The 22,902-nt window shown below is 51.0% G+C and overlaps 6 protein-coding genes across 6 annotated transcripts; 4 read left to right on the top strand and 2 right to left on the bottom strand.

Moving 5' to 3' along the window:
- Positions 1–5,710: 5,710 nt before the first annotated feature.
- PSV08DRAFT_215836 (fungal-specific transcription factor domain-containing protein) lies at positions 5,711–9,158 on the bottom strand (the record flags this gene model as incomplete). The annotated part of the gene is made up of 5 exons (XM_066092125.1): positions 5,711–5,857; positions 5,988–6,813; positions 6,936–7,248; positions 7,309–8,563; positions 8,775–9,158. 5 exons carry the CDS (start codon positions 9,156–9,158, stop codon positions 5,711–5,713), a joined length of 2,925 nt encoding a protein of 974 aa, XP_065949790.1.
- A 784-nt stretch (positions 9,159–9,942) lies between these two features.
- Positions 9,943–10,170, top strand: PSV08DRAFT_266589 (uncharacterized protein). The gene has a single exon (XM_066092502.1). It carries the CDS (start codon positions 9,991–9,993, stop codon positions 10,159–10,161), a length of 171 nt encoding a protein of 56 aa, XP_065949789.1. The 5' UTR covers positions 9,943–9,990; the 3' UTR covers positions 10,162–10,170.
- A 5,292-nt stretch (positions 10,171–15,462) lies between these two features.
- PSV08DRAFT_359023 (Aldehyde/histidinol dehydrogenase) lies at positions 15,463–17,220 on the top strand. Its single transcript, XM_014229032.2, has 3 exons — positions 15,463–15,983; positions 16,039–16,926; positions 16,977–17,220. The coding sequence occupies exons 1-3, from the start codon at positions 15,579–15,581 to the stop codon at positions 17,088–17,090; spliced, it is 1,407 nt and encodes a 468-aa protein (XP_014084507.1). The 5' UTR covers positions 15,463–15,578; the 3' UTR covers positions 17,091–17,220.
- Positions 17,221–17,958: 738 nt separating this feature from the next.
- PSV08DRAFT_384249 (uncharacterized protein) lies at positions 17,959–18,509 on the top strand (the record flags this gene model as incomplete). Its single annotated transcript, XM_014229033.1, has 2 exons — positions 17,959–18,039; positions 18,126–18,509. 2 exons carry the CDS (start codon positions 17,959–17,961, stop codon positions 18,507–18,509), a joined length of 465 nt encoding a protein of 154 aa, XP_014084508.1.
- A 192-nt stretch (positions 18,510–18,701) lies between these two features.
- PSV08DRAFT_359022 (uncharacterized protein) lies at positions 18,702–19,999 on the bottom strand (the record flags this gene model as incomplete). Its single annotated transcript, XM_014229034.1, has 2 exons — positions 18,702–19,922; positions 19,975–19,999. 2 exons carry the CDS (start codon positions 19,997–19,999, stop codon positions 18,781–18,783), a joined length of 1,167 nt encoding a protein of 388 aa, XP_014084509.1. The 3' UTR covers positions 18,702–18,780.
- Positions 20,000–20,288: 289 nt separating this feature from the next.
- On the top strand, positions 20,289–22,891 carry PSV08DRAFT_359021 (P-loop containing nucleoside triphosphate hydrolase protein). The gene has a single exon (XM_014229035.2). It carries the CDS (start codon positions 20,332–20,334, stop codon positions 22,831–22,833), a length of 2,502 nt encoding a protein of 833 aa, XP_014084510.1. The 5' UTR covers positions 20,289–20,331; the 3' UTR covers positions 22,834–22,891.
- The last annotated feature ends 11 nt before the right edge of the window (positions 22,892–22,902 follow it).

Below are 22,902 nucleotides of genomic sequence, written 5' to 3'. Positions count from 1 at the left end.
GGGGTTGTCTCAGAGCAGCAGCTTGTATCCCCAAGTTGCAGTCGGTATGTGGAGATCCGCCTTAGCTGTGGAGGATGCATGTATCCACGCTTGCAGCTCACGCGCCCCTTACTCTCCACAATTCGAGCATCTTTGGCGTATAACAGCGCCCTTATTGTCGAGTATAGTTTGGCAATGCTTGATATGCACCCCTCCGAAGAATTTTGCCAAGTGCGAGATGCCGTTTGTCATGCCCGATGGAGTTGCATCGGCACGATCTTCGTACCAACTCATCTGATGCATGTCGGCCAGACGGGCCCCTGATATTGCTAGGTAACAGTGGCTTGAAGCCGAGGAGTCGGTCCAACGGCTCATCTGATGTCGGCATGAGATCATTCACAACATGGCAGCGCTGCGCCACATCTAGGTCTTATGACGCCGCAAAAAGCAAAAGAAAGGATATCAACGCCCAGGAAAGAAAAAAAAGGGAGAAACCGAGAACGAGAGCGAAGATGGTAGCGACGGGAATTTGCATCGGAGAGAGACAAGGTTCGTTAAATCGCCTAGCTGCATGGGAAATTTGCAAGCCCCCTCGACAAAGGTAGAGATCCAGCATGTCTGATCTAGTGCTTCATATGTTGTGGTGAATACGAGCGGTCGGAAGCCTAGATGTGGGTTGACAGACCGAGAGATCCGGGTCTAAATCACGCAATTATGATGAAGACAAAAAAATTACTGACAGGTGGGGAAGCATGATTGGTCGAAAAAGAGGGTTTGTTCGATAAAGAAAAAAAACCAGAAAGCTAGGTAGAGGTGATTGACGAGCGTGCTGCATTAGCGACGGATGTGTGGCATCCAGAAATTCGGAAAGAGGAGCAAGCGTCCTGCAGGTGCTAGGGTCGTGCCGCTATATTTCCTTGGTACTTGGGTGTACCTTGTCTGAGTGGTAGTGTTTAGTTGCATGCTGCGCTGGCCTTTTCCCAAACTAGTCGTTGGTGCCCTTGCAGCGCAGATGTCGTGGTGGTGGCTTGGAGATGACAAAGCCGCCAGGCGACATGGCTACGCAGAGTCGCTGCTTGTCACGATATCCTGATTGCTTCAGGCCAGGATGTCTCGGAGACATGTCCCACAAGGACATGGCGCAGCGGCTGGGGGATGGTCTGAGTTTAGTAGATCCAACGTGGTGTTGTTAGTTACGTATTCGGTGATGCCGAAAGGAGCAGCGTGCGCGTTGCAAGTATGTAGTAGTAATGTAGTCGGGCACTTGGCAGGGTTGAGCAGAGCTGCGTTGCTCAATCTGCTCCGGGGATAGATGGATGGGTGTCGCAGTAAGTACGAGGCTGAGATATGATAGCCATCCAACGAGTAATGACGGACCGTCTTATGGTGTGCCAAGGCGAGTCCATACTGTTGTGCCACTGTTCGCTTTGTGCGGCTTGCAGCGTAAGCAGCCCTCGCTCGGGACGACCCTCCACAAAACGAAGGGCGGTGCACTGCAGCAATCTCCACTTGGCCGTCGCCTACTCGAGCGCCACGCGGGAGGCTGGGTGGTGATTGGCTGCGCTCGAGTATCCCCATTGCACGTCTGGAGTTGCTGGACGTGGGCGTTCGACTGTGCAGCGCGCAGACATTCACTCGACCGGCTAAAAGGAAGAATGCTCGACGCGGGCCAAAACGGTCATTCCACCCACCCACCTTTTGCAACCCCTGCCCTTACCTGCTCTACTGCAACCACCCTCGCAGCAATATCGAGTACCGAGATCTGGCAAATGACCGACCAACGCGCACTATACCTCGAGCTACAACCGAGCGGCGGCTCGACACCACCAAACCCCTACCTACCACGTTCCCCACATCCTGCGTGTCGATCGTCCCAGTCGCTTCCGCTAGCTGTATACCAAGAGAGGCCCTCTACGTTGGCGCCGCATGCATCTGCTTGTATCCATCGACTAGTCCGCTGCACCCTGCCATCATACTAATAAGTATGTAGTCACCATTGCAACATGTCTCTTTCTGGCCCTAGTCGGCGGAGCCTAGTAATCTCCCTGGCGCCGTGTTCAAACAAGATCCTGCACATGGCAAGCCAGCCTCACGCCAGCCGCACGCCATGCCCGACATCTAGAGCGCCCATGCCCACAACCCTCTGCCATCCACTTCTGCCTGTGCTGTCCGACGTCGCCTCCCCCGTCGCATGGGCAAGACAAGGGGGAGAAAAGGTAATCGACCCTTTTCTGACTGCCATCTTGCCAAGACCACAGGGGAAAGTATAGCCTAGTCTTGTCCCTCACCCAAAAACCGGTTCTGGACGACCGCTTGCTGCGACGGGACGTGACGATCTGTAAGGACTCCACCCGCGCTGCTGCTCAAAGCCAGGCCGCCATTCCGAAGCGTAGCTTACTTGGTCGAATCCCGAACGACCAGTCAACGCGCTTGCATGCTCACCGTATCCCGAACCTTTGGCACCCACGTTGGCTGTCTAACGTCACCACACGGCAGACACAGCCCACCCCCCCCCCCCCCTAATACTATGCGGTCCACAGATTATACTCTTCTCGCAGTGTGTTCCTCTTCTCCGCGCAAAGGACGCGATTTTGTCACGGCACCCACAACCCAAACTTTCCCCCTTTTTTCACTTTTCATCTAACGAGATGAAAAAAAGGCCCCCCATCAAACAAGCCGAGACCTAAAAAATCAACCCTAAAATGTGGAGAAGTAGTATGTTGGGATGCGGCTTCTTGAATGAGCAAGACGCGGCTACGATGCATGTGCAAAATGTATTGGCGAGATTGATTCGGCATTGCACGTACATGGCACTACCGTAAGGCACTGCAGTGGCACCATGTTCGGACCTGGATCTTCCTGGGCCTTTGCACTGGATCTGGGGCAGTTGTTGCGGAGAGTAGGGAGCACACTCCGGTTCTGAGGTGTGCCAGTGATGAGTGAGGCTTGCAGCTTGCGTGTACATGTCTGTATGCATGACGGGTCTCGTTTCGGGGCGACCATGTGAGTACTTGCCTTAGAGTTGAGCACGCTGAATGCTTCTTAACACCCCGTGTTAAGGCGACATATGGTTCACGCCATGTGTCTGCATAAGATTTGGCAGCCTCGTATGAACAAGCACAAAGAGCGTGTCCCGTCTTTCCCCGTTGCTTTGCAAACACTGAAAACAAGAAGCTCCGTCATTACTTGGCTGCAATTGGCAATTCTTTGCGGAGGCCACGACCACACTACTGTTTGTGATACACAAAAGGCCCGTCCCCCGTCAGCCGTGATTCATTGCTGCATGGCCTTTATAGCAGATATGCTGTTCGAACACAAGGGTTCTACGCAAGCAACAAGGGTGGGGGGAGACATTGGTCCTTTGGCCCATGTGGGCGATATTGCGGTAGCCGACCTGCATGCTTTCCGGATTCCAACGGCAACGCAGTGTTGTCGGCCATTACAAGTTCCCATCAGCAAGTCTCAACAAATCTGGGGTGCATGACAGAACCAAATAGTGTATGCCCTTGTATATTACCTCTGAGAGAGAGCACGCGGTAGACGACGACGAGGGGCTTCTACGAGCCGGTGTATGGTCCACCGTTTTGCTTTCTTCTTCTCTTCTATTTTCGGTTCATGTCCTTAATAGGATGCAAAAGTCCCCCTCGGTCCCCCTTCGCGGATATAGGTTCGGTTTTCCATTGCAATCGCTAGGGCTGGCGTACATTTGATATCGCTCAAACGGTTCCATATGAAAGATGTTCCTTGCAGCCAAGATATGCAGTATCCCAAAAAGAGAAACGCCCACAAGAAAGCTATCCTGCAGGCTTGGTCGAAAATGGAGAAGAAAAAGCTTGGTTTCGGCACAGTTCGTCTGCCCTCTCGAGGGTCGGGTAGTTTGGGGGCTTTTGCGATCGGGAAGCCGATTATGGGCCGGTAAGACGGTAGCGCGCGAGGGAAAGGCGTGACTCAGGGGTTCAAGTGGATTAGGTCGAACCGATGCTAGTAGGAAAGGACCAAATTCTGAAGTGTCATATGCCCCCCCCCCCCCCCCTTCCCCCAAAGTGCCGGCGTGTTCCGGTATGTGTGGGCTAACCTGCTGCAAGCAAGCGATACCTTGTTTTGCCAGCTCTCGGAAAGCTCTTCGTGCTTTTTTTTTTTTGGCTTTTTGCGGCTACTACTCCATGGTGTTTTGCACGGGTTAGTGTGACAAAAAGATCACCAAGGCCGGGGTTCTTTTTTAGTATACCGTCCAAGAAGACCAAAAAATCCCCGAGTATGGAAGATGATTGTTAAGTCATGTGTTGGTTGTTCCGAAAGCTCCCCCCCAACCCACCCACCCAATGGCGTAGGTTCAGTAGATTGTTAAAGTGCTCACATATTTGATTGGCTCAATCGCATTGATACCACGCAAGTCGTCAGCACCACGCGCAGCCTTTAGGTCCGCGGCGCATTAGGGCGACAAAAAAACGGCCTTACTGGTTCCTTCTCAGGAAAGTATCATGCATTTTAGATTATGGGGAAAAAAGGGGGGATGTTTCTTTCCAGTGTCTGGTGGTCATGTTTGTGTTAGATAGATACACCGGACGACGTGGACTGTGTATGTAGATACGGTGGGATGCAGGGGTCACGCATCTGAAACCATGATCCTAGGTATAACAGCGCGTGAGCGAGACATATGGACAGACTTGCTCAGGAACACGGTGCGACTACACCGAGTAATCATAACAGCTATGCTATTGTTAATCCTCTTGCCCAGCACAGCACCTTACTGCAACTGTCAACCAAGTCTTTCTCTCACCACGGCTCCGTGTATCAGAAGCACGTAGACACACACACATACACGCAGACACGGTAACAAAGCTGTATTTTGAGTTTATTATGGATTGTTCTGCTCAAGATTGCCTGATCACTAAGAGCGTTATGAAACTCAGTTCCATCATATAGTAGTACTATCGACCAAACTTCTCCAAATGTGTTCTAGAAGCGAAAGCAGCAACGTAATGTGCCGAAGAGGGTGGGGGTATAATGAACAAACCAATATAGCGGAATGGAGGAGTGAAAAGGTATTTCTCCAACCGGCGAGAATACGGGAAATCTGCAACCAATATTGACCTTTTTTGACAAGGAACCATGGGTATGTGAAGTGAAAAGAGAAAAAAAAAGATGTTGAACAACATGGTATGTGTGTGTGTATGGCAGGGGAAAAAAGGAAGTTTGGAATCGGGAAACGCCTTTTCCGTTCCCTTTCTGCCACCCCCCACCCTAACCCCATTTTCCATCGCACCGAGAGCGCAAACAATAAACGTGTCGAAATGCAGAGAAGACAATATTTTCAAAACGCCCAAAAATCATAATACATCAACTCATAGTACACCACCGCGCTAGATGTGTGTATGTGTGTGCCCGATCCGTCAAACGCCAAGCAAGCCTTTGTGCGAAATGTCTGTGCACCCGGGAGAAAGGAAGGATAAAGAGAGCACAGTTTGTGTGGTGGGGGGGGGGGGGGGGGGGAAGCAAAGTGCATTAGAGCATATCGTAATGCTACCGAGGCAAAACCACTGATCGAGATTGCGCCTCGGTCAAGAAGATGGCAAAAATAAAGGTAATTGAAATGGAGGGGAGGGAGGGAAAAAAAAGATGCCATCACTGCTACGTGTATGGTTGTGGAGCGGAGTACGGCAACATGATCGCGAGATGATGCCGAGATGACAAGGGTCGAGGATGGCGCGAAGCGAGCGTCGAATGCACCTCAGAGTGCGAGCCCGGTGCCGTCGCCGCTCCAACGGTAGAGACTCAACATTTCCCTTCTCCGTTGTTGCGCCAGTTCGGCATGTTCGTCTATGCCGCGGCCACGCACTTGCTGCAAGGCAGAGCGCATGACTTTTCGGAAATTTCGCTGTTGCGATAAACCGTTAGCATAACTGGCCCGGGTTGAGAAAATTCCGCTTGGCTGAAACAGAAAGGAAGGTTGATTGCGTAACGAAAAAAAGGGCGACAAACTATCCGGGGGAGGGGAGGACGCTTACCTGGTACTCGGTATTGAGGGTGACAATGCATGCCTCGTGTGCACGTACTATGACTTCGCACGCACGAACTATCTTGGGGTTGGCGTCTCCTTGGAGCTTGTCGGCGATGAGAAGTAGCAAAAAGCTTCCCTGCAAAAGGTAGATCCCGAAGAAGAACGGCATGAAGCTCAAATCAGGATCTAGCTCAAGGACCTCATTCAATGCCTCAGCTGCATGGACAGCATGGCCGGTAGCATCCACAAAACTTTGTGAAGAGATCCAGAGGTCGTTGTCATCCAGAAGCGAAATGGGGTCCCACTTGCCGTTCAGTAAGATATGCAGGGTGTGCATGAGGTGCGTGCCATACGCCTCCACAATCTTGGCGTGCAATAAGTTCTCCTGCGCTCTGGATATGGACGAGTTGACAGATCGTACCGAGGGCGTGCCAGGATGCACTGATTCCTGCTGAGCCTCCACGTTCGCTTCATGGACAGCACGGTTCCGAAGCTCTTGCAAAGAATGGCCATAGGCTACAAGCTGCTGACTGATCTCTACCACATGATGTTCCCAATCCGTCTTTGCTCCAAAACGCGGATGATTGCGGGCATGGTATAGATCGGTAATCTCTCCAAGGATGGTCATCAGAGGAAGGAAAAATCCGAAAATGGAGTGCCCGGTGCACTCGAATGCAGGCCCTCTTCGGCGAAATGTGTGATCTGAAAACGATTGAGCGGAGTCCTCGAAGAATTCCCCAGATTGCCATACGTTATCGTCAAGCGGCTGCAGAAGCCCGGAGCATTCCACGTCCAATAAAGAAAGCGGCCGGTTGTAGCATAGGGCTAGGTGGCTACAGATGGATCAGCACTTGTCGGTTTGGGGGAACTTGGCTGATTTGCCAGAATGTCGACAACATGGTTCCAGCAATGTTTCTTTGTTGGTGCCACGGGTGACAAAGATCAGAAGGCTTACCGATCAACGGTGAACAAAAGCCACCATATACGTCTACGCTCTTCTCTTTGCTCCTCAGTGCATTCTACGGAAGAGTGCTGGCCGTTAGGGTATGCTCCGCGCCCATGTTCGGCACGGATATCTGCCGAAGTGTTTTCGTCGTTGGGCTCGGGTGGGGGCGTCACGGGCACTTCTTTGCCCAGCTTGAGCTCTCTGGCCAGTGACCATGCTGCGTTCCACCAGCGTAGTGATGCAGCCTTGTACTCGCTTGCTGAGATGACAACGGCTAAATGCATGTAGGTCACCACCTCATCAAGGCCGCCGCATGCTCCCGCTATAAGACTTTGCGTCAACTCTGGGGAATCCGAGGCTTTTAGGGTGAAGATTGACTTACGTAGACCGATATCAGATTCTTGAGTTGGCATCCCGAAACCATCCATTGTCACACTGTCGACCATGTTTCCAGTGGCAAAATTTGTAGGGCCACTATCTGGACTACCTGGTGTCTGATGTACCAAGGGCTTCAACAGACTGATTGTCAGATTGATCAGCTTCTCGGAAAGCTGACTCCGCGCAGACGGTGAGGAGGATAGATAGGGTGACTCGCTCGTCAAGCAACCGATCCATAACATGCTAGCCAGTAGTGCTGGGCTGCACACCCTTGGGTTGTTCGTCCTCAGAAACGACCGTTTTCGGAATACGTAACCAAGTACATAAGGAGATACGGGTTGCATGAACGCGGATGAGGAACTTTGGAAGTAAAGCTCGAGCAAGTCGCAAGCCAATGACACCGGCATAATGTTTGCGAGGTGTGGAATCAACGGCTGCAAGACTGGGTACCTCAACTGTTGAGAGTGACTCTGGTGTGGTGCGCCCGAGTACATGGTAGTAGAGGGAGAGGGCAAAATCCAGCCTGGTGAGCCATTGGCTGGTGACTGGGGCATGTATCCCATGTTTGGGGGTTCTTCTGGCATTCCAAATGCGCCTGGCTGCGGTTGTGTTTGCGCATGCGCACTCTGCGGACTCATCATACTATAAGGGCTTCCGGAGTACTCCATAGCATGCCCGTGGGAAGAAACGGCAGGATGCATTCCTGGCTGCATGACCTGGAGTGGTGGTTGTTGGTAGGCGAGGTTTCGATGGTACTCCATGGATGCGTACTCGGGAATAGAGTGCTGCATGGGCAGTCCTTGGGTCTGGATGCGAGGTGGCTGCATAGGCTGCATGGCTTGCATGTCGTCAGCCATTTGGTGGTGCATGTCGCCTTCCGGGATTGTGTCAATGGCGTTCAGGCTCATGGTCCTGTTGGGGTACATGGATGCAGTGTCCATGTCAGAACTTGTAGTTGCAATGCTGGCGGACCGTGCCGGTAGCTCGGAACGAGGTCTCTGGCCTTCTGTGAGTTTAGGGCTGCTACTTGGAATAGATTCGGCCGTCTTGTCTGAGGGCTGTGGAGTGCTGGACTCTTCAGACTTGACCGTGCTGCTTCCTGCGGCAGCGGCAGCGGCAGCTTGTTGCTGGGCGATGTCTTTTCGCGATGCCTTGCCGCGCTTCTTGCGCTCACGGATGTATTCGCACGTCAGACCAAACTCTGGTGTTTTGTCAGTGAAACTGTCAGACGTGGTAGTGGCAGGACATGGCCGGCTGTGCTAGGTTCCGACTAAGACGCCTAGCAGACGCCACAGCAGAAAAGGCCGATCACGGTGTCAGAATATCCCCAGACAACTGCGGGGTTTACGCTCACGCCCCGGTCCACGATTCGTTGCAACGTACCTATACAATGCGCGCACTAACCCATGGATTAGTCGGCTTAGCTCTAGTAGTACATGTGGGACGCTGGTAGTAGTAGCAGGAACTTACAGACTGTCTCCCATCACACTTTGTTCGCAGTTGATTACACTGGTCGCATGCCCGACTGATCCTACGTCGCACCGGCCCCGACGCAGAGTTGCTGCGGCCTGATCTTTCGTGGAGCATCTCTCGCTGGTGTCGTGGCGCCAGAGGTCCGCTGGCGTATGGTAGTCGATGATGGGGCTTGATGACGGCTTTGCCGTTGGGCAAGACATGGCGGTTGTGGTGGAACTGCAATGCAGCGTACTGCGACGGGTGGGCCATGGACTCGAGTGAGGAATGTCCCATGTGGTCCACGGCAAGATGGTGATGGTGATGTGGATGGTCGACTGCGTTGGGCGAAGGGACATGGCTGAATGCCGGGGGGTACTGATGGAGATTCGTGGAAAGCATAACTGCGTTCTAGCGTCCGTCTCCACCAAACTTCCACCACTCGAGAGAAGAGGCTGCGGAGTCAGTAGTGGCAGGAAGGGATTGAATATGTCCGTAGGGGAAGATGTGATGAGAGGGGCGGTGGAGAGAGGTGGAGAGGTATTTGGCAGGGCTAGACGGTTGCAGCGCTGGGGGGGCGGTTGTGCTGTGAAGGACGTCCAAAAGATATGCAGGTCACTTGTCCAACCGTCTTCTTTTGACTACAGCAGCGGGCCAGGGTTACGATATTGCAGCCGGATACCACAGTGGCCGCTTAACGCTGAGTCTTAGTGGAGGCAGTGGGGTATAATAGGTTCTGTCCACTGCGTGGCAGCGCAGGAGGGCCATGATGCCGAATCGACATGGGCAAACCCGTCGCTCCTTGGGGCCCAGCTGCGTCGTGCGTCAGAGATGTCTCTGGCCACATGCTGCAAACGAGATGGGCAGCAGGGCGGGTTCGTGCGTAGGTGCGTCTGGAGGGCGAATCTGGTCAAGCTGGCTTCGGTTCCCCCATCCCCAGTGAGCAATTCATCCCTGCCAGAGCTGCCAGGCCCTGGCCTTGCAGCACACCAACACGTCGAGGGCGAGCACAGTCCACCAAAGCCGCTGGATCGCCGGTGCTGCGGACGTGAACACGGACACATGCCAGAAGGCTCGCCGCGGGTTAGACTGGCAATCAAAAAACCATATTGGCTGATCGGTGCCACCCCGACCCTATATGCGGCCGCCTTAAGAAGGGTGGTGTACCGATGCCGGCTCAACAAGTACCTCCAAGTACCTGCCCGTACCAAGACCCACCACCCTCCACCATAGCATGGCCCGTTTCCCGTTACTGAGCGATCAAGGATACCCCGGGATGGTGATTGGCGAACCCAGCCCGCTCAAACTGCGTCCGTTGGCACACGAGCCGCTCGCAACACGGGACCTGGCAGTCTCCGCCACCGCCCAGCTTGCCTGCCTGGGGACGCGGCCACCTCTTCCTTAGTCGCAGCCCCCAATGGGCCCTCCCTGGTTCGACATGCACCCTCAAGCCCAGCGCTACCCGCCTCGATGCCGGTCATACTGCACCCTGGTGACGAACCCGCCGCCCATCCCAACCTGCGCTGATCGTCTCCATCCGTCCATCCCTCTCCCGCCGACCGCCCCGGAGATGGGCCATGGCCTGTCAGCTGGAAATGCTCAAGACACCCGTCTCAGACGCGTACTTACTTGCAAGCCTCTGCTACCAGAGTTTTCACAGCACCCTGCAAGCGCCGTCGACCAGGGCCATTCCCATAGCAATCCGCCTATACCTCCCAGGAACCAAACACGCAGCCGGTGTCCCTTCATAACACTAATGCATCTTATGAATCCCGTACACCAGCCTGGACAAATCCGCCCCACCGCTAGAGCCAGACGCAAGCTTGCCAAGCCTAAACGTGGAAACCTCCCATGTGCATGTGTCGAACATCATTACATCTGGATATAGCACATGGTGGTATGGCACCAGCTCAAAGAAAAACCGGGCAACCACAGCTGCTGCACGTGTGCCACGTCTGATCCAGCCTGCTGAAAGATGCTCCAAAGCGGGCCGTGTCAGCAGCGTTGCAGGAACAGCCCATCGACTTCACGGTGCAGGATGCTCCGCGCTACTCAGCAGGGCGAGTATGTATCCGTTGTTCGGTAACGAGGGGGCCCCACCCCCAAAGAGGCCTTGTCGAGTTTGGCTGCAGTTCCAGACCATGAGACCGTTGGCTGACAGGTTCCAACTGTCGACGTTAGGCGACAACGCTGTAGTATCTGTGGATCGCCTCGCATCCTGCTTGCTGGCCTAGTGTCTTCAGTGTTTACCAAGCACCACAAATTTAAATTGACCTGCATCGGTCGCCACAATGGCCCGGATTCGCATTACAATGTCGGTCCGTTGTTCAAGCGGCTAGAGGTATTCGCAGCAATGTCACGTTGAAGCCTTCTGTGTTTTTTTTGGTTTTCAACGACAGGAATATCGTCTCGAGATTCTGCACGAAGGATTTTCGTCTAGTCTGATCCAAGTGATTTCCATCATGAGTCATTGTAACGTGATGGCATCGTTTTAACCGCCGAAACAACAAGGCACGAAAATCACGAGCAACGCGTCTACTATCCCCTTTCGCCACTTGTGTCGGAAGAATGCAAGCTAACAGTGAGGCCTCCAAGAGTCGTCTTATCAGGCCATGGTCCGTTTTTTACACCAGTCTGGTAATCAGATTCGACGACCGACATTTGAACTTGCGGGAATATGCTCAAGCATGGGACAAATGCGAGCCTGCTCGGCGTTCCCGATTGCACAGGGTGAAAGCAACGCGTCCCAGGATTTCACACTTCCATCTTTACCGTAATGGGTATGTGTAGCTGCAGCGATGTGCAGACATTCAATACATTCGGTACTACGATAAGCTATGCAATCAGCTCATGCCCCTGATCTCATCATGACTGTGATGACTGTTGATCCGGTCTTCATTGACAGAATGCAGGTCATCCAGCTGCAGATGAGTACAGTTTACTTGTGCTCGACAGTTTACTGCTTAGCTACCATACACTTGATGGAGTTCGACAAAAGGAAATATGAAACACCTCATGTCATGGTTTCTATGTTCTCTTAATACTTTGCGGCTCTGTTATACCTATATCCCAAGTGTTTCACGCATCGTTCAATAACAACCTGTCTTTACAATTCATGCCAACACAAGATTCAGATGATCTGACAGATTATTCACTACAAGCAACACTGGAAAACTACCGCAAACATCCTATTGGGTCTGATTTTCCGTCGGCTGCCCACTTTCCATATTCACAGATTTCGTGCAAGGCAAACGAGAGTTTCTCCCAAAGACCTATACTTAGTCTGTTACCACGTCAGCAACAACGTGAGAGGGATAGAAAATAGCATTCACGAAAATGGCATCATGTGCGGTGTAACACAAAATGCAACACGTCTCTATCAAGGTCTGACCGTAGCTAATTTCGTCTGTATGGAGGGTGTGATTTGTGGAAAGGAACCTTCAACAACGATGCATTTGCACTTGAGACGATAGAGTTAAGAAAAATGGCAAAAAGAAAAGTAAGGCAGTGGTACAACAGACGCCCTTATTGGTGATACTGCCTCTTCCAGTTGCAAAAAGCAACCATAATATCTTCAAAAACGTTGGTGACAACAAACAACAAACAACAAAGCCCTCAAACTGTTACCCTGCTATGGGGTTACTGACAACATAGCTCACTTGCGTTGCTTTATTCTCCTATACAAATACAATTTGTAGATACTTAGAGGTCGCAGTTGTCCTGTCTAACCACAACAGGCGCCACTGGTTTCAACAACTAGGACATTATGCGCTTAGTTGAACCAGTGTTACTTTTGCACTGATTTATAAATTAAACACATTCATTAATCATGCTTACGATTACTAGTTCGATGTATAAGACCTAGGCACAACCCTTGCTGAGTTGGCATAGTTACGCCTCGTTCTTTTAGCGTGACCTTCAACCTACTTTCATCTGGTATCATCCAAACTCGACAGCTTAATGTTACTATCGAATGTATACTGAACACATGCTACAGAATCACATCCACATGCTCTAAGAGGACGGTGTTGTAGTTAGAATTGATTTCCAAAAGACATCAAAAGGTATTCACATATCTTGGATGCACAACTCAGCTGGGATCGAGTGCGGCGACCTCCCAATAGATAGAGTATTGTTATAAGTTAACTTGGCGCATGTGTTAGAACACATTTACTGTTCTATAACAACCGGAAAAAATAGCTAACGCATCGCACATTACTGTCCCAGTTTTGTCGCTCGACATGTTTACTTTTTTCAAAGTATCGTTGTAATAACGATTGCAGTATTCATTTAGAATCGCAATTATTTGTAAAAAAAAAGTACACCTCTTCACTAAAAGATCATTACTAACAAACATAGTCAAGGGTTTTGAGATAGTCTATTTGATGTATGTACATACTTTGCAGTGACTGACTCGAGGTGCTCCTACCACAATGGCGCAGCTACTCAACATCAGGCCTGCTGGTTTCCAAAGTTCTAGATCTATACGACCGTATAGAAACAGGTTATCTGGATCCTTCATAACGTCTAATACTATTGGCAATAGTTTTGAGTATCATTTGGGTTAGCATTTCGATCCAGCCACTTTAGCGCACCGACGGGCCGCAAAAGACCACCACAGTTCGTATTGCTTATTGCTGTGCTTTGGCCAAACGAACTATGTATACCGTGTTTTAATATTACAGTCTTCACTTTTATCCATGCTTTTGCTTGAACGCCGGGGGAGAATTTACTCCAAGTTCTCCTATTCTGACCTTGAACGGCTTCAACATATCCCGTGCCGAATTTGTTGTGATTCCTAACTACAGAACAACATAAGAGGCATTCACCATCCGTTTTTTTGTTCAAAATTTACAAAAACAGCATTCATGTAATCAGCCCACTCGAAGACGGTGTGGGAATATAACCGAAAAGCTCTTTCTAACTACTTTGACGTCCTAAGAGCATGTCATTCAACTATAACATGGTGGTGCGCAATGATGAGAGACTCGCAACCACCTGTTTATCTAATTCGATAACATTCTGAGACTTTTGTTTGCTTGTTGCGGTTAGAATCAAAAGGCATACAGCATCAACATATACATATTGCCCTGACCGGACGATTGCGCCACAGTTCAAATTTGCAAGAACCGGGTGGCTTGAGTGGCGACGAGGCAGGCGGAATTCGAACACAACAAGCATGAAATGAGTCCTCATCTTGCGTTTGTGCTGATCATCATTCCATTCAGGAATAATTCTCAAAGCAACGCACACAGTAAGCAGTTGCTTACACTGAGGCCGAGAGTGTGATCTTCATGGGCGGAGTAAGTCCCTTGATACGAGGACAACTCAAAGGTCTGTCGTACCGAGCCGTTCCCCACAGCTATCCCGCCCCACGGGGATGGGTAAAGGCCCAAACAATCTGCACCCAAGTTTTTTGCAAATTTATATAAGGCGGCGCATGGCGCAAGCGAATACATCTGCACCCTCGAGCAGGGAAGACGACAGGACAAGGCACTGCGGCTTCTCAAGCCGACTCCAGCTCAGCTTGTTGGTCTTCATATATTGCTCGTACAGCCCTTGATGTCGCTGCATAAATCCCGTGGCTGCCCTGTTGATGGACACGTGTGGGACCTGGTTATAACAGGTAGAAATATGGCTATTGACGGGAATATAGGCTGCCCAAGATATAACCACTCTATGGACGCTGGATTTCGGCTTCTAGCGCCAGTCTATCCGCCCTTGAGGGTCACATGGCTCACAAAGGCTTGACAAGTTCACACTTCCACGTGGACATGAGCACCCTGTCACTTGTGAAACTTTGCACGCCGAGTAAGCCTCGGTCTTAGGCTTCCCAATAGACAGTAGATATTGTGTGATAAAAGGATCCGCCCCATCTGAAGGGGTCGATCCAAGGATAGCGGGAATGAGTGGGTGTTCTAGAGGTTCTATGCAGAATGCAGGGTGGTGTAGAAACCAGTGGATACTTGGTACTCCCCTGCAACCTGCTCAACAGGCACAGTTAAAAGTATCTGCCGAGCGTGTGCAGAAAATTGCCATGGAAAATTACCCATAAAGAGAAAGATGGTGTCGGTATACCTGCCACTCTTCTACGGTTTAAGATTCTGTATTCCGTTGCGCAAAGTGGGTCATTGAGGCTGCTCAAGAGGGGGTGCAAATGCATTAACGATACCATGCCTTCGCCATACGTCGATGAAGATGGTACTTTGTTGCTAATCAGATATGTGATTGACCCGATACTGTCTACTACTCACTGAGATGCATTGGCGGCATCTCAATGAGATGACAGGAAATAGGCCCGAACCCATGCCGACGGCAATCTTGCGTCTCAACATGAACTACGGTGGCACATTACTCAAAGGTCATAACCAAGCCAATTCTCCGGTAGATGACCAGGTCGGTGGAGACGGTCCGGGGTATTGAGCTACTGCTGCGGCCCTACTGTGCAGGTTGTTACGGCCATGTGGTAGAAGGCTTGAGTAATGCGATGAGATGGCCGAGCAAATGCCCGGGGATATTTTCCCCATCATGGTCACGATAGCGCAGGTGAGTATGTAATCGCGCCGTCGATAACCGTGATAAGAGAGATTATATCGAGTCCGTTTTTCGGCGTGGAGGGGTGAATGTCCTCCACTGGCATGGAACGTGCACGAGCTAGTCCTAGCGTGTCATACGTCATTTCCGGTTTGGCGGCGGGCAACGCTTCAACTCAAAATTAACTGCTCCCAAAGCGCCGCTGGATTAACATTGCCGTGTCTGCTTATTGTGCATTGCCACTTGAATTTATCCATAGAGGCCTCGTACCAAATAAGCACCGCCACCATGTCGCTCGAGAAGATCACGACCATCTCTCCCATCACCAACAAGCCAATCGTCACACGCAATGGCCTCTCAGATGCTGATTTGCAGTCTCTCCCTGAGACGGCTGCAACGGCATTTGAGTCCTATCGACGCACGCCACTCTCTGAGAGGCAGGCGATTGTCAAGAAGGCCTTGAAGCTGCTAAATGAGCGCCAAGATGTTTTGGGTAAAGAGATCACAGAACAGATGGGTCGCCCCATTGCCTATACTGCCAAGGAGGTCAGCACGGCGGTTATGCGCGGCGAGTACCTGCTCAAGATTAGCGATGAGACGCTCAAGGACACGGACGGCGAACCAGAAAAGGGCTTCAAGCGCTACATTAAGAAAGTCCCGCTTGGTCCCGTGTTGATTCTATTTCCGTGGAATGTGAGTTGTGGCCAAGGGTTACATTCAGTCTTGCACTTGCTAACCATACCTGTAGTACCCATATCTGACCCTCATCAACTCGCTAGTGCCTGCTCTGCTTGCAGGAAATTCCGTCATTTTGAAGCCATCGCCACAGACGCCAACGAGTGCCGAGCAGATTCAGCAAATCTTCAAGGAAGCTGGCCTTCCTGATGGTGTGCTTCAAATCTTTCACTGTGGATCCGTCACCCAGATTGAGTCGATTGCACGGTCGCCAAAGATTCAGCTTGTTTGCTTCACCGGATCAGTAGCCAATGGTCTCGCTATTCAGCAAGCTGCAAATGACAGGATTCCACTCCGAATAGGCCTTGAGCTAGGAGGCAAGGATCCTGCTTACGTTCGTTCTGACGTTGACGTCAAATGGGCTGCTGAAGAGCTCGTAGATGGTGCAGTCTTCAACTCAGGTCAGAGTTGCTGCAGTGTTGAGAGGATCTACGTGGACGAGAAAATCCACGATGAGTTTGTATCAGCACTCCAAGAGGTTCTCAAGGGATACAGGCTCGGCGATCCATTCGACAAGAACACGCATGTTGGCCCCGTGGTCTCCAAGAGATCTGCAGAGACTATCCGTGAGCACGTCAAAGACGCTCTGGAAAAGGGAGCCAAGGATGCTACCCCGGAAAATACAACATTCCAGAATCCGCCCGCAGACGGCAACTATGTCGCTCCGACCCTGCTGACAAATGTCAACCACGAGATGGTAGTGATGACCGAGGAAACATTTGGTCCTGTTATTCCGGTCATGAAGGTCAAGAATGACGCAGAAGCAATCAAGCTTATGAATGACAGCCAATTTGGACTTACAGCTAGCATTTGGACTAAGGATGTCAACAAAGGCCATGAACTCGCCGATGATGTTGAGGCTGGTACCGTCTTTGTCAATCGATGCGATTACCCCGCACCAGTAAGTCGCTTTATCGCCACAGTCATAGGAATGCATGCTGACAATTTTAGGACCTGGCATGGATTGGTTGGAAAGACTCTGGCCGAGGTCAGACTCTCAGCAGGTTCGGCTTCGACCAGTTCGTTAAGCTCAAGAGCTACCATGTCAAAGATTACCCAAAATAGATGCAGCATCCGAGGCACGTTGCAGGCCTGTTGTCTGTCAAGAGTGCTCGCCGCTGAGATGACATGTAGTGCTGCCATAGCTATGCTTCAATGCAATCAATCTCGCAAGGAAATCACTAAACACCACTCACGACTTTGGACCAGCGTGACGATGATTTCAAGTGAATTGACGGACACCAGATTGTCAACGTTATCGTTGCAAGAGCACAGATATAAATGCTCGCAATGTGTTCTTGCGTGTAATCACGTGAATACGCATCTTGAAACAACAATACTTTGTTGAAAATCTTATGTGCCCTACTAGCGCCTTAACAGGTGCTCTCTCATCTCCACATTCTGCTGGCACCAGCTGATAATCTTAGATCGGTACGGGAAGAATAAATCAAAGAAATCAATCTCAAACAAGACTAAAGTTTGTGATCCACAAGGGTCGTGACTCGGGCAGCCAAGATTAGAGAAAAGCTTGTCACACCATGATAACTTCCACGCGAACCCTGGTTTCCGTATCCATTTTCTGCACTTTTTTTAGTTGTTTAGTTTTACTTTGCAGATCAATTTTTTCCGGTGCCTGTGAATACAAGCACATCACCGATCGAACTCAAGCCATTTTTTCCGCTCTTTCTTCCAGGTCTTTGTCGCGCCTAGCTTCCCGGCACAGCGCAATTCCCTTTGTACCGAGGCCTATGTTTCAGCGTCTGTGCCCCCCATACCTGGCTCCGGCTTTGGAAATCCCAACCTGGCGTTAATTGGCAGATACCGACCATCTATCTATCCATTATTACTGATCCAGATCTGTAATTTGTTGCTTCTTCTCCAGTAACTAAGCACATACGCTGCAACCTGTTTTCAACCCCACACTTCTACAGCAATGACATCCATGTCTATGGCTACTGTGATGCAACATGTGTTTCCCTGTTTTGCTCCACGGACTAAGAGGGCTATGGTCATTGTATGTTCACCATTTCTATTTTGCTAACTTTTGTCCTACCAGTTATATGCGTGGAGTATCATCACATTTTCTAATGTAATGTATAGGGCGCACCGACAGATGTACGACATTTAGACATCTCAGAATGCATCCCCGGTCTTACAGAGGCGCAATGTGAACAAATTCGGAGCAAGGCCAGAGGCAATAGCATAAGTTTACTCGACTTCGGACTTGATGTGCTACCGTATCCACCCAGTCTTGCTACTCGGGATATATCGACGCGTGGGTCTGGATCTGAAGATGAAGGTTGCTGGGGGAAATCAAAGTCTTGTCTGTCTTTGAACGACTCGTTGGTGAATGATGCAACGAGGAAGTCGCCCGGTGATGTTACGATACCGCCGCGGGCGGCACGTAAGAGGAGTAGCATGATGGAATTAAAGATGGAAGATATGGTGGAGAACGAGAAGCAGTCTCGTGGTGTCAGTGACTAGGATGTGATCAGGTACGAGACACTACCTGGCGAAAAAAAAAAAGAATCAGAGATGAGAAGTGTAAGGGGTTTGGAAGACCAGATCCATTCTTCACAGGAGAGGAGGGCAATAAGTTGCAAAGACACAGTAATCGCAGAGCGAGATCAAAAAGTGAAAAAGCAAGGGTTTGCACAGGTTGCAAAAGCGTTTCATCGACAGGTCTATTCAGGAAATAAAGCACCTAATGTATTTTTTTATCAAGTTCAAAAATCTACATCTTCAATCAAGATGATCATCTCATAGGCTCCAGAATGATGTTATCGAGTAACCGGACAGGAACTTGATGACCCTCAGCGTCCAGCCGGCCCAAATCTTCTTTGTCTGGCTGTGGTTCTTCAACCGGCAGCATCTTCACCACACCACTCAGAATGGCACCCTTGCTGTCGTCAATCTGCTCGATTTCTTCCATGGTATCTGGGTCTGCAAGGCTAATGTAGTCGACTTCAAACTTCGCGCGCTGGCTCGGCTCTAGCTGCTCTTGGTCAAGGAGAGTCATGTTTGTGTGATCAAACGCAGGCCACAGGACATCATTTCGCAGGCGCATCCCGTTCTTGTACTTGAGCTCTGCCTTGCGAAGTGCTTGGTTGAGAACAATAGCCACATTGCGACGACGGGTACCCAGGTAGACGTTGCGGGACGAAAGAGCAAGACCGTCGGACTCCCTCGACGTAGGTACTATACGCAGATCCATGTCGAGGTGGAAGTCTGTGATCATCCGTTTGATGACGCGAGTCTGCTGGACGTCTTTTTGGCCAAAGTAAACGCGATCTGGGGCGCAAATGTTGAAGAGCTTCATGCATACGGTTGCTACGCCGCGAAAGAAGACGGGCCTTGATGCACCCTCGAGAATTTGACCGAGCGGGCGCATCTCGACAAACGTTCCTACGCCAGGGATGCTGCTATCGGGCGGCAGGGTGGGATACATAGTTTTAGTTTCTGGTGCGAAGACGGCCGTGACTCGTCCTTGGCCTGAGCTCGCCAGCTCTTGGTTCAGCTGTTCTACTATGCGCAGGTCTGACTCCCATGTCTTTGGGTACGAGTCCAGATCCTCATTCAGGCCGAATTGGGTGGGGTTCACGTAGATTGTAACAAAAACGTCGGTGTTTTCAGCTGCGGCATGGCGCATGAGCGAGATATGGCCCTCGTGCAAAGCGCCCATCGTGGGTACTAGCCCGACAGTACGCTGATTGAGGCGCAACTCCCGCCGGAAGTCGCGTAAGGGAGCGACATGGCGAAAGACATGGGGTTGAGGATTCGAGGACGAGGTGTTGCATAGACTCGGGGATCCGGAGAAGAAGCGGATACCGTTACTTGTCCTCAAAGCTTGCAATGGGCGCGAAAACTTGGCCAGGAGATACGAGCGTGCTGTCGGTACTGATCTTGGTCAGCTCAATGGCTCAGTACCGTAGTGCAAGGTTGTATTCACCAGATGCTAACCGGAGTGGTGACATTGCGGGGAGTTGCGGAGGTGTCGCTCGGAGCAAGACTGGACTTAGCTATCGAGTCGCGCGACGAACCAAGCGGACGATGCAACTTCTCGCGCGTAACGTTGAGATGGATGAATCATGGAGAAACGGTGAAAAGGCTGCCATGACTTGCAAGATTTGAGAATGGACAAGACGTCTGGTTTCTGCGCTGAAGGTAGCATCATGGGTGCACACGTACGGCCGCATCAGGTTTAGTGCCCCACTAAAAAGATGGAAGTCGAGATTTCGCATTCTGTTGCAATCGACGACCGACGCCCCGCTACTTTCACGACCGGCGACGGCGATACAGCGCAGACATGGGCGACGATGGCATGCTCCTCAACTTTTCTATTCCGGAAAGCGGGATTATTGCAAAGCCAACTTTCAAGGGCGGCAACTGGAAGAGCAGGCTTACAGCAAAGAAGGCGGCGCAGAACTGGCACACCAAGGCGACAGCACGATTGAACGGCGAAACAGTACCCAAGAAGAAGGTTGAACATGCCACAAATGTGAACCGCACAGAGCTGGGCCCGCGCACACCAAAGCCCGTCGACGATTCCGACCTGCTCGACCATGGCGACAGACATCCAAAGCGAGCGCGCGTGAGCGGAGAATTTAAACCGAAGGCGGCTGAAAAGACTGCAGACCCCAACTTCAGGCCGCAGTCGAATGCGAATGCGACAAAACGTCCTGGCGAGCAGCAGAGTGCACCAAAAGGAGGCAAGCAGGTCATATCTTCGTTGTTTACCTACAATCCCACTTCCACCACCAAGCCGGAAGCAACCCAACCACGCGAAGACGATGCACCCGTCGAACCCTCGAATGCGCCCCTCAGCAGTGAACTCCACACATTCACTTCACTTGGCATGTCCACAACGCTTGCTAGCCATTTGCTCAACAAGATGGACCTGAAAGCGCCGACAGCCATTCAGAAAGCCGCGATAACACAATTGGTCAAGGACGACTCGGATGCTTTTATACAAGCCGAAACTGGTTCCGGAAAGACGCTGGCTTATCTTTTGCCCATTGTGCAGAGATTAATGGACTTGTCGGCGAACATGAAGAAACGGAAAGTCGATGAAAACGTGCAGAGAAATTCAGGCCTGTTTGCTATCATCCTAGCGCCAACGCGAGAACTGAGCAAGCAGATTGCCATGGTACTGGAAAAGATACTTGGGTGTGCGCATTGGCTGGTAGCCACGACGGTCATTGGTGGTGAGAAAAAGAAGTCGGAGAAGGCTCGTTTGCGAAAAGGTATCAACATCTTGGTTGCAACACCGGGTCGACTGGTGGATCACTTGGAGCACACAGAAGCGCTGGACGTGAGCAATGTCAGGTGGCTGGTTCTGGACGAAGGAGATCGTCTGATGGAACTTGGTTTCGAGCAAGAGATTCAGAAGATTGTCGGTGCTTTGAACCTACGAATGCGCGCGAGGAAAGACGAAAAATCGCGGATACCAGGGCTTCCAGAGAAGCGAACCACAGTACTCTGTTCCGCAACCATGAAGATGGATGTTGAGAGACTGGGTCAGATAAGTTTGAAAGACGCTGTGCATCTTCGAGCCGATCCGTCAGAGAAGGGACCAGAAACAAGCGAGACAAGCAGGGATACCACTTTCTCCGCACCCGCACAGTTGAAGCAATCATATGCTGTCGTAGCGCCTAAGCTGCGACTGGTATCGCTGATTGCCTATCTGAAGCGCGCTTTTGCACGAAAAGGCTCCGTGATGAAGGCAATCGTCTTCATATCGTGTGCCGACTCTGTCGACTTCCACTTTGACATGCTCACTAGCGATCTTGAAGGAAAAGAAGAACAAAAGGAGGAGGATAAAGAAGACTCGAACGACGATGAGGTAACAAAAGACGATAAGAAATCCAGCAAAAATACCAAAGCGATACAGTCAGATCCTACAAAACTCGAAGTAACTAGTGCAGTAGCGCCGATATTATCAGCAAAGACACATTCAGTAACAGCATACCGTCTCCACGGTTCCCTCCAACAATCCCTCCGAACATCGACACTCGCACAGTTTGCAAAGAACAAGGAACCCTCTGTCCTCATCGCTACCGACGTCGCCTCTCGTGGTCTCGATTTGCCAAACGTAGATTTAGTCATCGAGTTCGACCCTGCTTTTGCACGGGAAGACCATTTGCACAGAATCGGCCGTACGGCTCGTGCGGGTCGTGATGGACGCGCATGTATTTTCCTCATGCCCGGCTCCGAAGAAGGCTATGTCGATATCCTCAAATCCGACCGCAAGGACACCGAGGCGGGCATTCATATTGCACGTCAAGACGCAGACGATATTCTCAACCGTGGTCTTGTCACCAGCGGTGTCATGGAAAAGAATGCTTATATGGACAAAGCAACAGATCTTCAGCTCGCCATTGAACGCTGGGCTCTGGCTTCTCCTGCCCGCCTCGAATCTGCCCGTCGCGCGTTCCAGAGTCACATCCGTGCCTACGCTACGCACGTTGCTGATGAACGCAAGTATTTCGATATCAAAGCTCTTCACCTGGGCCATTTGGCTAAGGCTTTTGCTCTGCGTGAACGACCTAGCGGCATGAAGGTTCCGGGTCAACGAACTGGTGCTGGTCGTAACGACAAGACGCCTGCCAAGGTCCGTGGCGGAGCAAGGGTAGATGGCGCAAGTCGTAAGGCTGCTACTGAGTCGGGTGTCTCGACGAGGAAGAAGGTCGATCTGGATCTACCAGAGGGTCAGGATACGGATGAGGCGGCGAAGATGAGGAAGGCAGTTAGGGCAAGGGAAAAGTTTATGCGTCATGCTGGTTTAGCAAGCGAGTTCAACTTGGGTTAACGAGGATTCAAAAAACTCAGGCCTAATAGATTTAGAAAGAAAGTTATGTTATTTTGAATAATTACTCAA

The sequence above is a fragment of the Bipolaris maydis genome (genome assembly GCF_028858645.1).
Source record: "Bipolaris maydis strain C4 unplaced genomic scaffold PSV08scaffold_2, whole genome shotgun sequence".
Classification (NCBI taxonomy): Eukaryota; Fungi; Ascomycota; class Dothideomycetes; order Pleosporales; family Pleosporaceae; genus Bipolaris; species Bipolaris maydis.
Note: the sequence above shows the minus strand (reverse complement) of the source record. Positions and strands in the feature narration are given on the sequence as shown.

What these genes read in the sequence shown, in the direction of transcription:
- PSV08DRAFT_359021 (XM_014229035.2), top strand. Translation starts at nt 20,332, where the DNA reads ATGGGCGACGATGGCATGCTCCTCAACTTTTCTATTCCGGAAAGCGGG.
- PSV08DRAFT_266589 (XM_066092502.1), top strand. Translation starts at nt 9,991, where the DNA reads ATGGCCCGTTTCCCGTTACTGAGCGATCAAGGATACCCCGGGATGGTG.
- PSV08DRAFT_359023 (XM_014229032.2), top strand. Translation starts at nt 15,579, where the DNA reads ATGTCGCTCGAGAAGATCACGACCATCTCTCCCATCACCAACAAGCCA. An exon ending in TGATTCTATTTCCGTGGAAT is followed by an intron (nt 15,984 to 16,038) that starts GTGAGTTGTGGC and finishes CCATACCTGTAG; the next exon opens with TACCCATATCTGACCCTCAT. An exon ending in GATGCGATTACCCCGCACCA is followed by an intron (nt 16,927 to 16,976) that starts GTAAGTCGCTTT and finishes TGACAATTTTAG; the next exon opens with GACCTGGCATGGATTGGTTG.